Genomic DNA, 14,643 nt, shown 5'->3' with positions numbered 1-14,643 from the left:
AGAGAGGGAGGGAGAGAGAGAGAGAGAGAGAGAGAGAGAGAGAGAGAGAGAGAGAGAGAGAGAATGCTCAAACCATCACAGGAGTGCTGGGTTGAGTCAGAAAGCGCCCTTTGTCAGTGCCTCTCCAGCAAATCCCCAGAACAAAGGAAAGGTCTGACTTTGTGAACCGTTAGGATAGTGAGAAGTTTCACATCATGGTGATTTAGTTCAGCAGAGCATATATAAGGAGCCTGCAGGACCAGGTACCTTCAGCTGAAGGCTGTCGCCACCCAGACAGCTTCTTAACTGTCCCAGTGAGAGATGTGGGGAGGCTGGCCTGTGTGTTGCTTGCCTCAGGCTGTGGGTTCTGGCCTTCCATAATAAATGTTCTCACAATAACAAAATTCAGAGCCTGCTACAGATGCCACAGATCTTGAGGTAGGAGAAGAAACATCAGCTCTACTGTAGACCCCCCAAATAAAACCACTCCTCGACTTACCTCGCAACCCAGGGAAAAGCCACATGACATTGACTTGAGGCAAGTTCCTGTTCTAGCAAATGCCTTGAGTTCCTGCCCCAACTTCCCTAGATGGTATCTACAAGCTGTAAGATGAGTTAAACCCTTTCTTCCCAAAGCTGCTTCTGGTCATGGTATTTTTATCACAGCAACAGAAACCCCAGTGAGAAGACAACCAAAAGCACCGTGGGGAAGAAAGATTGTTTCACTTTGTAACTTTCAGGCTGAATTTCTGAGGAAACTAGGCTACAGAGTGAGTTTGTGAGATCAGTTTGGGATAAATTAGACCCCGTCTCTAAAAAGAAAAAAATTAATTGGAGCGATATAGCACAGGGCTGTAATCCCAGAACTTGAGAGGTGGAGGCAGGACGACCAGGAGTCAAAAAGCCAGCACAAGGCTGTGTAGACCCTCAGAAACAAATGGTATGTAATAGTTTACAACTTTGAGAGCCAGCATAGAAGGATAAGGCTGCAGTGAGTCTCTCTGTCCCACCAGCCAGCTCCCAAATAACAGCACAGAGACTTACTGGTTATGAAAGCTCAGCCTTATCTTAGGCTTGTCCCACCAGTTTCCAGTCGTCTCCATTTTGCCTCGTGGCTTTCTCTTTTTTTTTTTTTTTTTCATTCTGTATGTCTGACTCCCTTCAAGTCCTGTTGGTGTCTGATGAGCACCTGGATTCATCTGCTTCCTTTCTCTCTGCCTGGAAGTCCTGTCTATACCTCCTGCCTAGCCTCCTATTGGCCGTTCAACTCTTTATTAAACCAATCACGGTAATCTGTCTTCACACAATGAGCAAACGTGCTATAATTTAAGAGAAAAAGGATTAGGATGTGACTGCATTCCTCATCTCTTCCATTTCTGCAGGCTTAAGGATGCAGAGATAGCCGCTGGCCTTCAGTATCTCTGGATGACCCTCGTTAGCAACCGAAACTTAAAATACCTCAACCTGGGGAATAATAATCTGAAGGATGATGACATCAAGTTAGTCTGTGAAGCGCTGAGACACCCTAACTGCTCCCTGGAGACTTTGCGGTGAGCTTCGTTCTGGTTATCAAATGCGTGGCTTTCAGAAAGTCGCAATAAATAGAGGACCTGAGAGACGTCCCGGAGAAGGGCAGCCATACTGATTTGGCAACACTCTCACTGGGAGTGGGAGAGCCGGGAGGCCGGGAGGATTGAGAAAGAGAGTGGACTGTGTGCCAGCAAAGGGCGCATCTCAAATAGTGGATTTCAAGGTATAAATGCTGTGCCAGGGTGAAGCTCCTCAGTGTGTTGTAAAAATTAAACAGGACCAGGGAGATGGCCCAGTGGATAAAGAAGTTTGTCACTAGTCTGGTGACCTGAGGTCCATCCCCAGAACCTAGCTGATGGGGGAGAGAGAGAAATGACTGTCCCCTGACCTCCACATGCACACTGTAACACGTGTGCGCACACACATTCAATAAATGTGGGGAAAGACTGGAAACACTGCATGCTGCGGAGTATGTACCTGGAACCGTGGTCGCTGAGCCGGGGATGGTGAGCTTGAGAGGCCAGCCTGGTTTGCCTAGCAAGATCCTGCGTCTAGAAAAACAGGGTGGGGATGTCGCTCGGTTGGCGAAGGGCTTGTCTAACGTGCAGAATGTGTCCCTTTGGTTCCCATCACTGCACAATCTGCGGATGTCGCTCGGTTGGCGAAGGGCTTGTCTAACGTGCAGAAAGTGTCCCTTTGGTTCCCATCACTGCACAAAACCAAGCACAGGGCTTGTACGTTGAAATCCCGGCACTCAAGAGGTAGAGGCAGGAAAAGCAGAAGCCCAAGATCATCCTGGGCTACTTAGCGATTTTGAGGCCAACCTGGGCTATGTGAGGCCTTGTCTCCAGAGGAAAAGAAGGGGTCGTGTGCACCCTCCGGGATTTTCTTTGAGTGGCCATGTGACCACGGCAAACTTTCTGAGCTAGAGCTGACATGGGCCACTTGTCAAGTCATGCTGAGGAGTTGTCACTTTTGTTCTTTTGCACTGGATTGTGTTTACTAATTTTGTGTGTGCGTGTGTGCATATGTGTGTGCTCATGCCACCGTGTGTGTGGTCAGAACAACTTGTGGGAATGGGTTTTCTCCTTCCAACGTATGGGTCATGGTATCAAACCCAGGTCTCAGTCTTGGCGGCCAGCTCCTTTACCCAAAGCGTTCTCACCAGCCCAGCACTTTCTTTCATTTAGCGAAGCATAGATAACTTATTGTGTCTATGGGGTATGGGGCACTGGGTAAAAGCATTGGTGGGCAACTATAAGGAAAAGGAAAGGGGAAGCTATTTGTGTGCACCACCTCCAGTTCCTAAGTAGCTGAGTCAAGAGTGTGTTACCCTGGGTTACCCAGGAGGGATGAGAAAAATGTCTCAGGCTATTGTCTGTCTCTGCAGATTGGACTCCTGCGAGCTGACCTCCGATTCTTACAGTATGATCTCCGAGCTCCTTCTCTCATCCACCAGCCTGAAGTCTCTCAGCCTGGCAAGAAATGGGGTGACAGAGAAGAGCATGGGGCAGCTCTGTGGGGCCTTGAGTAGCTCCAGGTGTATACTCCAGAAGCTGATGTGAGTCCCGCTCGCTCTCTGTCAAGCTGAGGTATCTGGAAGACCAGGTGGGAGTGGCAGATGTTGCACTCTAGAATAAGGCCTCACAGGAAAGCCCTGTGGGGCATCAGAGAGACCCCTGTTCACTCCATCATAGCCCTCCTGTGCAAAAGGAGAGTAATAGGAATCAGCCCAAGACCTCTGTACTGACAGAGTGCCTTTGGAGCGTGAGGCTTACATGAGCCAAGTGGATTAGTTCACACTTGACTCCACGGTTAGAGACTAGTGACTAATGGCATCCTTCTTGCCTGGCCAAGCCCGAAACAGAACATGGACATGGTTGGCACAGGCTCTGGTTGTATACGACTGTAATTCCAGTACTCAGGAGGCTAATACAGAAGGGCCATAACAAGTCTAGGGAGGCCTGAGCTACAGAATGAGCTCTTCACACACAGACACAGACACACACACACACACACACACACACACACGGGAAATAGGTGCGCTGGTCAGGTGGATCTGTGGGTAAGGAGCATGTAGAGCAAACGTGGGGACCAGAGTTCAGCTCCCCAGAACCCACGGAGATCCAGATAGACCTGATGGATTACACAGCACTAAGGAGGCAGAGACAGGATCCCCAGAGCAAGCAGCCATATAGCAGAAAGAAAATGGGCAGCCACCAAGTTGTTTCACTTCACGTGAAAGCCATGGCGCACACATGCCCCACACATACAGACAAAACCCGAGGGATGAGAGGGGAGCCATGGTGCACACATGCCCCACACATACAGACAAAACCTGAGGGATGAGAGGGGAGCCATGGCGCACACATGCCCTCATATGTAGACAAAACCCAAGGGATGAGAGGGGAGGAAAATTTTTTTAATTTTTTTGTACATGTATATACTAAGATTTACTTTATCTTGTAGGTATCTGTTAGGGCAGTACCTACGGAGGATAGGAGAGAGCATTGGATCCCCAGGAGCTGGAGTTACAGGTGGTTGGGAGCCATCCCATCCAGATGCTGGAGATGAGCAGCGCTCTAACTACTGAGCCGGTCCTCCAGACCCCACACCTGAATAGACTGTCTGTGTAGCAGCTCTACACCCTACACCCATATTCTCTCTCACCCATAGCTGACGCAGCCATTTCTCTTCCCATGATATTCATACACACACAGTTGTATGTATCTACATAAAATCTTGGGCTGGCTAGTGAGGTTGCCTCCAAGCCTTGGTGATCTTAGCCCAGGTCCTTGAAGCCACATGGTAAAGAGTAACTCTTCAGCTTCCTGCTAACACACTGTGCCCCCATACATGCACATAATAAATAAGTAAACTGTGCTTTAAAAAGTATGAGGTGGCTGGAGAGATGGCTCAGTGGTTAAAAGCTCTGACTGCTCTAACAGAGGACCTGGGTTCAATTCCCAGCACCCACATGGCAGCTCACAGCTGTCTGTAACTCCAGTTCCAGGGGATCTGGCACCTCACACATACATGCAGGCAAGACACTATTGCACGTAAAAATATGTAATTTTTAAAATTCTTTTAAAGTGTGAGGCTGTCAGTACTTGAAAGGCAGGCAGGCGGATCTCTGTGAGTTCAAGGCCAGCCTGGTCTCCAGAGTTCCAGGACAGCCAGGACAGAGAAACCCTGTCTCCAAACAACCAAGGGGTGGGGCTGGAGAGGTGGCTCAGCAGCTAAACACCGTTGCTCTTCCAGAGGACCTGGGTTCCATTCCAGCACCCACACTGGGCATCTCCTAGGTGCCTCTGACTCCCTCTCCAAAGAATCTAATGCCTTCTTCTGGCCTCCTTGGGAACCCAGACGGCGTGCACATTTTCTGTGTCGGCTGCTCTGCGGCTGAACACTGTTGCTGGCTCCATAGCTAGGCGTCCTGGGTAGTGCTGTGGTGAACAGGGACTCATTGTCTCCTCTGGGGGGGGGGCTCTCCTTGCAGACTGGACAGCTGTGAACTCAGCTTGGTCAGCTGCCACGGTCTGGTCTCAGCCCTTTCCGGCAACATGACCTTGACCCACCTGTGTCTGTCCAACAACAGTCTGAGGACAGAGGAGGTGAGACTGCTGTGCCAGTTCATGAAGGGCCCACGGTGTGCTCTCCAGCGGCTCCTGTGAGTCTGGCTCCTTCCTCAGTTCTCAGGGGGCGTGACGGGAGGTGGCCAGAGAGATGGGGTGTGGTGGGGAGTGTGTTCTAACACCCCGGCAGAAAGCAACTTCAAGGAATTTATTTTAGCTTACTGCTCCTGAGGGATATAGAGTCCAGCATAGTTGGGGAGGCTTGGCAACAGTCAGGAAAAACAAAATGGCCGGACAGGAAGCAGCTGGGCAGGTTTTTATACGCTCATGGGAAGCAGAGCAGGAAGTGAAGGGAGGCCACCACCTCTCTAAAGAGCACCCCCAACTGGTGTATTCAACCCACCACACACCCAGTATGTGTAGGACTCTGGTTCTAGGACCCTCGTTGGTATAAAAACCATCTTGTTATTGCTGCATGGATGACGCAGAAGGATTGAGTGTATCAGGAACACAGTCGTAGGTTTTTATGTTTGCTGTGTGTGGGGTGGAGGGGACAAGCATGTGCACCAGCGCACACAGGTGGAAGTCAGAGTCGTCATACTTGTGCTTGGCCCCTTTACCCGCTGAGCCATCTTGTCAGACCACAGCTGGTGTTACTGGTAACACCGTGTTGGAAAGGGCATGCGCTGTCTGTCTCTACAGAGATGAGAGTCTGTGTTTCCAGGGAAGCTGGGCAGACAGCTCAGCAGTAAATCACCTGCCACAGATGCATGAAGACCTCAGTTCGGATCCCCTGAACTCACCTGATGATTAAAACAGGTGCTTGGTGCACCCTTCTAATCCCAGTGCAGGGAGCAGGAGACAGGCACAGCTTGGGGGGGCTGGCTGCCTAGCCAGCCCCACTGAATCAGCAGCCAGTTAGAGGACTTGGCTCAAGAAACAAGCTAGGGTTGGGCTTGAGAGATGGCTCAGCAGTTAAGAGCACTTGCTGATTTTGCAGAAGACTCGGGTTCAGTTCCTAGCACCCAGGTGGAGGCTCACAACCATCCCTAACTCCAGTTCCAGGGATCTCATGCCCTCTTGTGGCCTCCAAGGGTACTGCACACAATAAACATACATACGGCATCCAAACACTTCCACATACAAACTAAAAATCTTTCGAAATGCAAGTGCTCACGAGGAGCAGCTCAGTGGCCGTCACACACGCACATGGAAAGACTTTTAGGTGGGTGTAGAGCACTCAGAGCTAAGGTCGCAGATGTGTGGGATTGACGACTCCTAGGAAGGCCACACACACGTGGACTGCAGTGGGAACAGCCTTTCCCGTGGCTGCTGTGAGGCCATGTTTCCATGTAATTTCGTCAGCCTCTGCTATCTTCAGCCAGAAATCTTAGGCCTGGCAGAGTGAGAGGTTCTTGTTACTCGTATGGATGCCATTTGCTTACTCTGGCTACTAGGGACTGGCTTCTTGCTGTTTATTCTCTTTGAACAATCGGTCCACTACTAACATCGTGTGAATAAAACATATACAGGGTGTGGCAGCAGGTGAAGGAGCTGGCCGCCATGCCTAATGGCTTGAGTTCAATAACCCAGGACCCACGTGGTGGAGAAAGAGAGCCAAGTGTCCCAGTTTGTCCTCTGACACACACACACACACACACACACACACACACACACACACTGCGATCTGAACTTGCTGACACACATAGTAAATATATACGTGTGTCTGTCATAAACCAGGAGGTGTGTTAAGATAACCCGAGCGTGGTGGGGTGGTGTTTTACCTTATAACTACAATATTCAGGACGGTGAGGCAGGAATGTTCTTGGCTATCCTCATCTACAAAAGGAGTTCCCAGCCAGCCTGGCCTGCTGAAGGACCCTGTCTCGGAAATATAAACTAGTGCCAGCAAGATGCCTCAGTAGGTAGAGGTGCCTGCTGTCAAGTGTAACAGTGTGAGTTTGATCCCGGGAACCTATTACGGTGGAAGGAGAGAGCCAGCTTCACCAGCTGTCCCCTGACCTCCATTCACGCATGGTAGCATATGTACAGTCTCACACAAACGTAAAATGTGATTTAAAATGTTTGAAATTCTTGCCGGGCGGTGGTGGTGCATGCCTTTAATCCCAGCACTCGGGAGGCAGAGGCAGGTGGATCTCTGTGAGCTCGAGAGCAGCCTGGTCTACAAGAGCTAGTTCCAGGACAGGCTCCAAAACCACAGAGAAACCCTGTCTCGAAAAACCAAAAAAAAAAAAATAATAAATAAAATAAAATGTTTGAAATTCTATTAAAATACAGGGGAAATAGGTTTGGAGAATCTGTGCACACACGTGCGCACACACACCAGCCACAGCATACATATGGGTGGCAGAGAAGCTAGGAGTCGGTAATCTTCCACCATGTAGTTCCCAGAGAATGGATCCAGGTTGAAGTTCTCTGGCTTAACGACAAGCACTTGTACCTGCTCAGCCATCCTGCCAGCCCGGTTGGAGCTCTCGCTTCGAGTGTGCTAATAAGTATCCCAGTAACTGCCGGGGTCTTTAACCACCTACCACTTAAGGCTCACGGTAGTGGTCAATGTAAATACGAGCCCCGTCGTAGAGCAGGGTAAACTGAGGCAGAGAGGAGCCCTTCTCATCCTCCTCCCCTTTGTCTCCCCGCAGACTGAACCAGTGCGACCTCAAAAGAGATGCCTGTGGCTTCCTGGCGCTGATGCTGATCAACAACAGAACGCTGACACACCTGAGCCTGACCAAGAACCCAGTGGTGGACGACGGCGTGAAGTTTCTGTGCGAGGCTATAAAGGAACCAACCTGTCACTTGCAAGAGCTGGAGTGAGTGGACAGGGGTGGCTAAGGGTCGTCTCTGCCACCCACTCTAGATGGCAAGAGAGGTGGACACGGAGACACGGGACTAGTCTAAAGGTCAAGTGCTCAGCCCTCTGCAGTCACACCGGCTGGGGAAAGCGATGGAGCCCCAAGGCAGGAATACACGTTCAGGATCACCCTTGATCCCTTGAAGTTTGTTCATTTCTTCAGAAATTTCTTTTGGTGATTTTTTGGTTGGTTGATTGGGTTTTGTTTTGTTTTGTCTGTTTGGTTTTGGGTTTTGTATTTTTGTTATTGTTTTTGGTTTTATTGTTTGGTTTCCAGGAATGGAACCAAAATTCTTGTATGTGCACTCTACCACTGAGCCACACCCCCAGCCCTCACTGGGGGATTCTAGGCAGGTGCTCTACCACTGAGTCACACCCCCAGCCCTCACTGGGGGATTCTAGACAGAGGCTCTACCACTGGGCCACACCCCAGCCCCTCACTGGGGGATTCTAGGCAGGGCCTCTACCACTGAGCCACACCCCAGCCCCTCACTGGGGGATTCTAGGCAGGGGCTCTACCACTGGGCCACGCCTCCCAGTCTGCACAGTTATTTTTCGAAAGATGCCTCCACTCATCCATACCTGCTGCAGGTTCCCCTCCACTGCTACCCATCTCCGAGGCTAACTTGCCACCCACTCTGTGCCACTAGTGAGAACAGATAGAAAAGCTGTCTCTTGGGGATGGGGCCTGCCTAGCAAACATGAAAACCTGCATTCAGATTTGCAGAACTCATCTAGCTGCCCCCTGCATGTGCTTATAACCCCAACACTAAGGGAGGAGGCAGCCAAGCAGATCCCAGGGGATCACTGGCCAGCAAGCCTCTCTAAAATGACAAGTTTAAAGCATAGGGAAATAGAGGCGTATACCTGATGTCAGTCTCTGGACTCTCCACAGGCACGCACAGGTGTGAGAACACCCCTACCCACCTACACACATACGCACACGTGCATACTCCATGCACAGTAAAGACCATCTCCCTTTAAATTGCAGTGTGTTTTCTTATTTGGAGTGAGGGCCTTTATGGGCAGCGGTGCCCACATGGAGGTCAGAAGACAGCTTGCAGGAGGCAGTTCTCACCTCCAACCATGTAGACTCCGGGGATGAAGCTTAGGGTCATCACTCAGGTGGCAGGGACCCTTTACCCAAGCCTCGTAGGAGAAAATAAAGGCAGCCGTTCCCAGTGTTCCTGAATATTGCTCCTGCGCTAGTCTGCCCCACTGAGGATGTGGATTTCCCGTGTCTCGCAGACTGGTGGAGTGCTGGCTCACCGGGGACTGCTGCGAGAATCTGGCCAGCATGATCACCATGAACCAGCACTTGAAGAGCTTGGACCTCGGCTACAACAACCTGGGTGACAACGGAGTCATAGCCCTGTGCAAGGGGCTGAAACAGAATAACAGCTCCCTGAGGAGACTTGGGTAATCTCTTAGGGTCGCCTCTTTGAGGGGCTGAGCTCAGAGGAGGTGGTGGGAGGGACCCGAGCCATGACCCCAAGGTGGTGTGATGGGTGTCAGGGTCTAGCAGTGGGGAGCTTTCAGATACTCGCTGAGCCTCCCCTCTGTGATTGGCACAATGCTGGGTACTGGGTATTGTGTGGTGGAAATAGTGACAACAAAGGCCTTGGTGGCACCGCACATAGAATCTAACAGGGAGAATGAACCCAAAGCAACCAGTGGTTAAGACTTTGAGTCTCAGCCTCTCAATCACCTGGCCAGAGTGCTACCCAGACATGGTGGCTCACACCTGTTGTGCTAGGAGAATCGTCTTGAGTTTGAGGCCAGTCTGGGGTTACATTGTGAGGTTCTGTGAGATCCTATCACACACGTGCACACCCACAGACACACACGATATACACATAAATAAAAATAAAAGTAATTTTTTAAATACTATGGGCCAGTGACATGGTTCAGTAGGTAAAGGCGCCCAACCGTCTGAGTTCTGACACTGGGATTCAAATAGGAGAAAACTACCCATAGTAGATTGTCCCTTGACCTCCGCATGTGCACAGCAAACACGCACATGCGTGCATACACAAAACTAGTCAGTGTGACTTTTCAAATTGGTTTTTTTTCCTCGGAGGTGGATGCTTTCTGTTCAGCACAAGTGGCCTGGATCTTATGTGTCTGTCTCAGCCTTTTGAGTGTGCGGGTGAACGGGAGTGCACTCCCATGCCCAGCTCAGTGGCTGCTTAATCTTTTTATTTACAATTTGCCCTGTGTGCTCGGGTGTGTGCCTGCTTGTCTTTATTTGTGCCACATGCTTGTCTGTGTCTACCAAGGCCATAAGGAGAGCACGCTCTCCTGGAGCTGGAGTTCCAGACTGCTGTGAGCCATCTGACAGGAGTGCTGAGAAGCAAGCCCGAGTCCTCTCCAAGAGCAGCAAATGCTCTTAACCGCTAAGCGTCTTTCCGATGCCCTTGTCAGTGATATTCTCTGGCATGCTGCTCTTCTCGGGAATAAGCCCTAATTTTTTATTGCCATGCATTTATCCTAGATAGTACTGGGTTTCCCAGGGACGTTCTCATTCAAATATATGTAGTTACGTCGACCATGTCATACACCTTTTGACCCCACACACACACACACCTCCGAACCTTCCCCTCTCACATCCCCCCCATCCCACCAGTCCTCTTCATTGCCCTGGACAGCTTCACAGCTACTTTATGTATATGACTTTATGTATCTACTTACAATCTAGGCTCCAAGAACAGAAAACAATGCAATATTTGTCTTTCCAAGTCTGACTTAATTCATTTAATATGCTAATCTCCAGTCTATCCATTTTCTTCGAATACTAACCCTTTACTGTAAAGTTTTCAGCCTCCCATGGCCCACAGAGTCCCTGAGCAAGCTCGGACCTGGACGTGGTTATCTGTTAAGGGTCCTCCCACTAGAGCAGGTCCATGCAGCTTCTGTGGATGAGCATGTCTGGACATCTGCCTCCTTCACGCACTTCCCCATCCTTTGAGTCTCTGGAACAATATCACTTTTGGGGGGAAGAGGGGTTTCTAGACAAGGTTTCTCTGTGTAGCCTTGGCTATCCTAGAACTTGCTCTGTAGCTAGGCTGGCCTCAAACTTAGAGATCCACCTGCCTCTGCCTCCTGAGTGCTGGGTTTAAGGATGTGTGCCACCACCACCAGGCATGGTATCACTTCTTAATCAGCTAGTATTTCTGTGTTCCTGTATCCCTTGTATTCCTTATTTCAGTGTCTCCGGTCCCTTTCACAAAGACAGTTTGAGGTGTCCCCAGAAGCTCTCAGATCCAGAACAAGAACTTAAGGATTGGGACTATCTGGGCTCTTCCCAAGAACAATTAAATCAAACTCTGGGAACAGAACCCCACTCAGATTTTTTGTTTGTTTGTTTGGCTTGGTTTTGAGATAGTTTCTCTGTGGCTTTGGAGCCTGTCCTGAAACTAGCTCTTGTAGACCAGGCTGGCCTCAAACTCACAGAGATCCTCCTGCCTCTGCCTCCTGAGTGCTGGCATTAAAGGTGTGTGCCACCACCGCCTGGCTTCTCACTCACCTTTTTTAAACACTGGGTTGAAGCTCTTCTGGGCTGAGTGACAGATTCTTGCTTGGGCTTCCGTGTAGGCTGGAGGCGTGCGGGCTGACTTTTGAAAGCTGTGAGGCCCTGTCGTCGACCCTCGCTAGCAACCAGTGCCTCACCAGCCTCAATCTGGTGAAGAACAGCTTCAGTACGCCGGGGATGTTGAAGCTGTGTTATGCCTTCCGCCATTTCACCTCCAATCTGCGTATAATTGGGTAAGTCCCTACTGATCGTCTCCTGAGACGTAAACTTGACTCTCTGACACGTTACTAGGAGAAGCAGCAATGCTTGGAAGTGATTGGGATCCTTGGCTTGGCAACTATCTTTATCGGAAGCTTTGGTTTTCAACCTTCCTAATGTTGTGACCGCTCAGTACAGTTCCTCATGTTGTGGTGACCCCCAACCATTAAATTATTTTCCTGACTTTTTTTTTTTGGGGGGGGGGTCGGTTTTGAGACCAGGTTTCTCTATGTAGTGCTAGCTATCCTGAAACTCATTCTGTAGACCAGGTTGGTCTCAAACTCAGAGATTCACCTATCTCTGCCTCCCAAGTTCTGGGATTAAAAGTGAGCACTATAACTGCCCAACTCATTCGATTATTTTCATTGCTGCTTCATAAATGTGATTTTGCTATTGTTAGGAATCATGATGAAAATATCTGATATACAACCCATAGGTTGATAACCATTTATCTAAAGGGTGAATCCCATTCAGTTCCAGGCACCTTGTGGAATGCCAGGCTAAGGGAACATATGGGTGTAAGAGACAAGGTGCATGACTCAGGGAGCTGACCTTTGAACGGGCAGCAGGAGGGAGGACAACACACACGTTTGCCCTCACACTAAAAGCAGAATTGCTGTAGGGTCATCAGTTTTACTTCTGGATATGTCATCAAAACCGTTAAAAACAAGATCTCAAAGAGACGTCTGTACCAGGCATGAGAGCACACACTTTAATCGCTGGAGGCAGGTGAATCTGAGTTTGAGGTCAGCCTAGTCTACCGAGAGCAGTGGTTCTCAGCCTTCCTAACGCTGCGACCCTTTAATACACTGCCTCATGTTGGGATGACCCCCCCAACCATAAATTATTTCATTGCTACTTCATATAACTGTAATTTTGCTACTTTTATGAATCATAATGTAAACATCTGGTATGCAGGATGTCTCATGGGGGACCTCAAATGGGTCATGGCCTACGGTTCCAGGACAGCCAAGGTTATGCAGTAAGCCCTGTTTGGGAAAAAATGTTAAAGAGATAATTAGTACAGTCATGTTTATAGTAGCATTTTTCAAGACAGGGAATTTGATGCCTGCTCATCATGGCTGAGACACAAGGAATCTTAAGAGAAGTCAGTCACAAAGCTGTTGTGTAACCATGCACGTGAGGGCCCTAGATTTAGACTCCAGACAGGAAGACTGGAGGTTACTACAGGATGAGACAAAGAGGGCCAGGTGGTGTGGAGAGATCTTTCTTAGATAGGTAAAGCCCTGGGTTCCATACCTGGCACTGCCAAAATAATTTAAAGGGGAAAAAAACATTTAGAGTTCCCATATAATGTCTGCAGATTTTTCAGTTTGGGATGATGGGAAAGTTCTCTGGGTGACGGACGTGGCTGCTCTACAGTATAGCTGTTAGTGTGATGCCTCGTATGCGCCCCAGGATGGTTAAAATGGTTTACTTTGCTGAGTCTCATACCTGTAGTCTTAGCCCTTGTGAGACTGAGACGAAGAAGCTGCCACAAACATGGGGCTAGCTTTGACTACATAGTGAGTTCCGGGGTGGTGTAGCCCACAGCCTAAGACTCTGTCTCAATCAAAAGTAGACAAGTTTGTCCCCCATGTTAAACATTGAATGGAGCCACTGAGAAGTTGCTGTGTTCCGATAATTAACACCCCCATTCATGCAAGCAACTATAATCTGTGGTTCACAGGCCTGCGTGTGCCTGTGTATTGAAGTCCCCAGAATGGCTGGGATGTTGTGCTGTTTGAGACAGGGTCTCACTGTGTAGTCCTGGCTGTCCTGGAGATCTAGCTGCTGGGATTGAAGGCCTGTGCCGCCATGCCTGGCTTGTCTTTTTTTATTTTTGAATTAGTTAATAACTGGCTGACCGCCCCCCTGTTAGTGCAGCCCACATGCCCACGGGTGTGGAGTGTCCTCCTCGGGGGTTGGGGAATGAGCAGCCACCAGTGGCCATGACCCCAAAGAAAAGTGATTCTTCTTCCTCTTCCACTGGGGTGGGGCCTTGGGAACCACACCCCCGGTGCTTTTTAACTGTGGCAAATGTACTACTCTCTCTCACCGCGAGTTCTCAAAAAGGTTTGTAGTCCTTGGTTTGGCTTCCAGGACATCTGAGAAGGGGGACAGGTCAAAGATGGGTCCTAGCATGACAGTCCTTTCTTCCCAGCCTGTGGAAGCAGCAGCACCATGCCGAGGTGAGAAGGCAGCTGGAGGAGATACAGCTCACCAGGCCCCACACGGTGATCACTGGTGACTGGTATTCCTTAGAGGAAGATGATCGGAACTGGTGGAAAAACTGAAGGCGTGAATCCCCTCCCCCTTCAGGCCCTAGGACCTCCGTGTCTGTGAAAAACATTCGTCCTGCCTCGGAGGATGTAGCGGGAATGAAAATAAACACTTAGCATGTGGAAAAGCACCAGGTGGTCGTGTTGATCAGTCGGGGTATGGTGTGAGGGCAGAGGTGGAACAGGAGACGGCTCAGTGGGGACAGGGCTTACCGTGCCAGCATGAGGACCTGAATTTGATACACAGAACCTAGGTTAAAAAGTCAGGTGTGTTGGCGTATGTGTGTAATCCTGGCACTGGGAGATGGAAAGATTCTGACAAAATCCACTGAAGGAGAAACAGTTGATTTTTGGCTAATGGCTCATGAGGAGACAGCCCATCATGATGGGGAAGATGGGCCACATTCGTCACACCTACAGAGTGAGGGATGAAGGCGTATTGCTGCTTCACACCCTTTCTCCATTTGTGCCGCCTACAGCGGGTGAGTCTTCCCTGTCGTCATCAGCTTTGTGTTGCTGTAACACAGCACCTGAGCCAAGCCAGGCGGCGGTGGCACACGCCTTTAATCCCAGCACACGGGAGACAGAGACAGGCAGATCTCAGTGAGTTCG

At 49.8% G+C, this 14,643-nt stretch overlaps 1 protein-coding gene across 1 annotated transcript in view; it reads left to right on the top strand.

The window, feature by feature from the left end:
- Window positions 1-14,046, top strand: part of Nlrp5 (NLR family pyrin domain containing 5) — a 21,384-nt gene extending 7,338 nt beyond the window's left edge. The window contains exons 3-8 of the mRNA XM_013354523.2: window positions 1,362-1,529; window positions 2,900-3,070; window positions 7,748-7,918; window positions 9,208-9,378; window positions 11,554-11,724; window positions 13,914-14,046. Of these exons, the coding sequence (XP_013209977.1) occupies window positions 1,362-1,529; window positions 2,900-3,070; window positions 7,748-7,918; window positions 9,208-9,378; window positions 11,554-11,724; window positions 13,914-14,046 (985 nt within the window). The remainder of the gene's footprint in view (window positions 1-1,361; window positions 1,530-2,899; window positions 3,071-7,747; window positions 7,919-9,207; window positions 9,379-11,553; window positions 11,725-13,913) is intronic.
- The last annotated feature ends 597 nt before the right edge of the window (window positions 14,047-14,643 follow it).

Source organism: Microtus ochrogaster, unplaced genomic scaffold, assembly GCF_000317375.1.
Source record: "Microtus ochrogaster isolate Prairie Vole_2 unplaced genomic scaffold, MicOch1.0 UNK47, whole genome shotgun sequence".
Taxonomy (NCBI): domain Eukaryota; kingdom Metazoa; phylum Chordata; class Mammalia; order Rodentia; family Cricetidae; genus Microtus; species Microtus ochrogaster.
The sequence above is the reverse complement of the archived record's forward strand: the minus strand, read 5'-3'. Positions and strand labels throughout refer to the sequence as shown.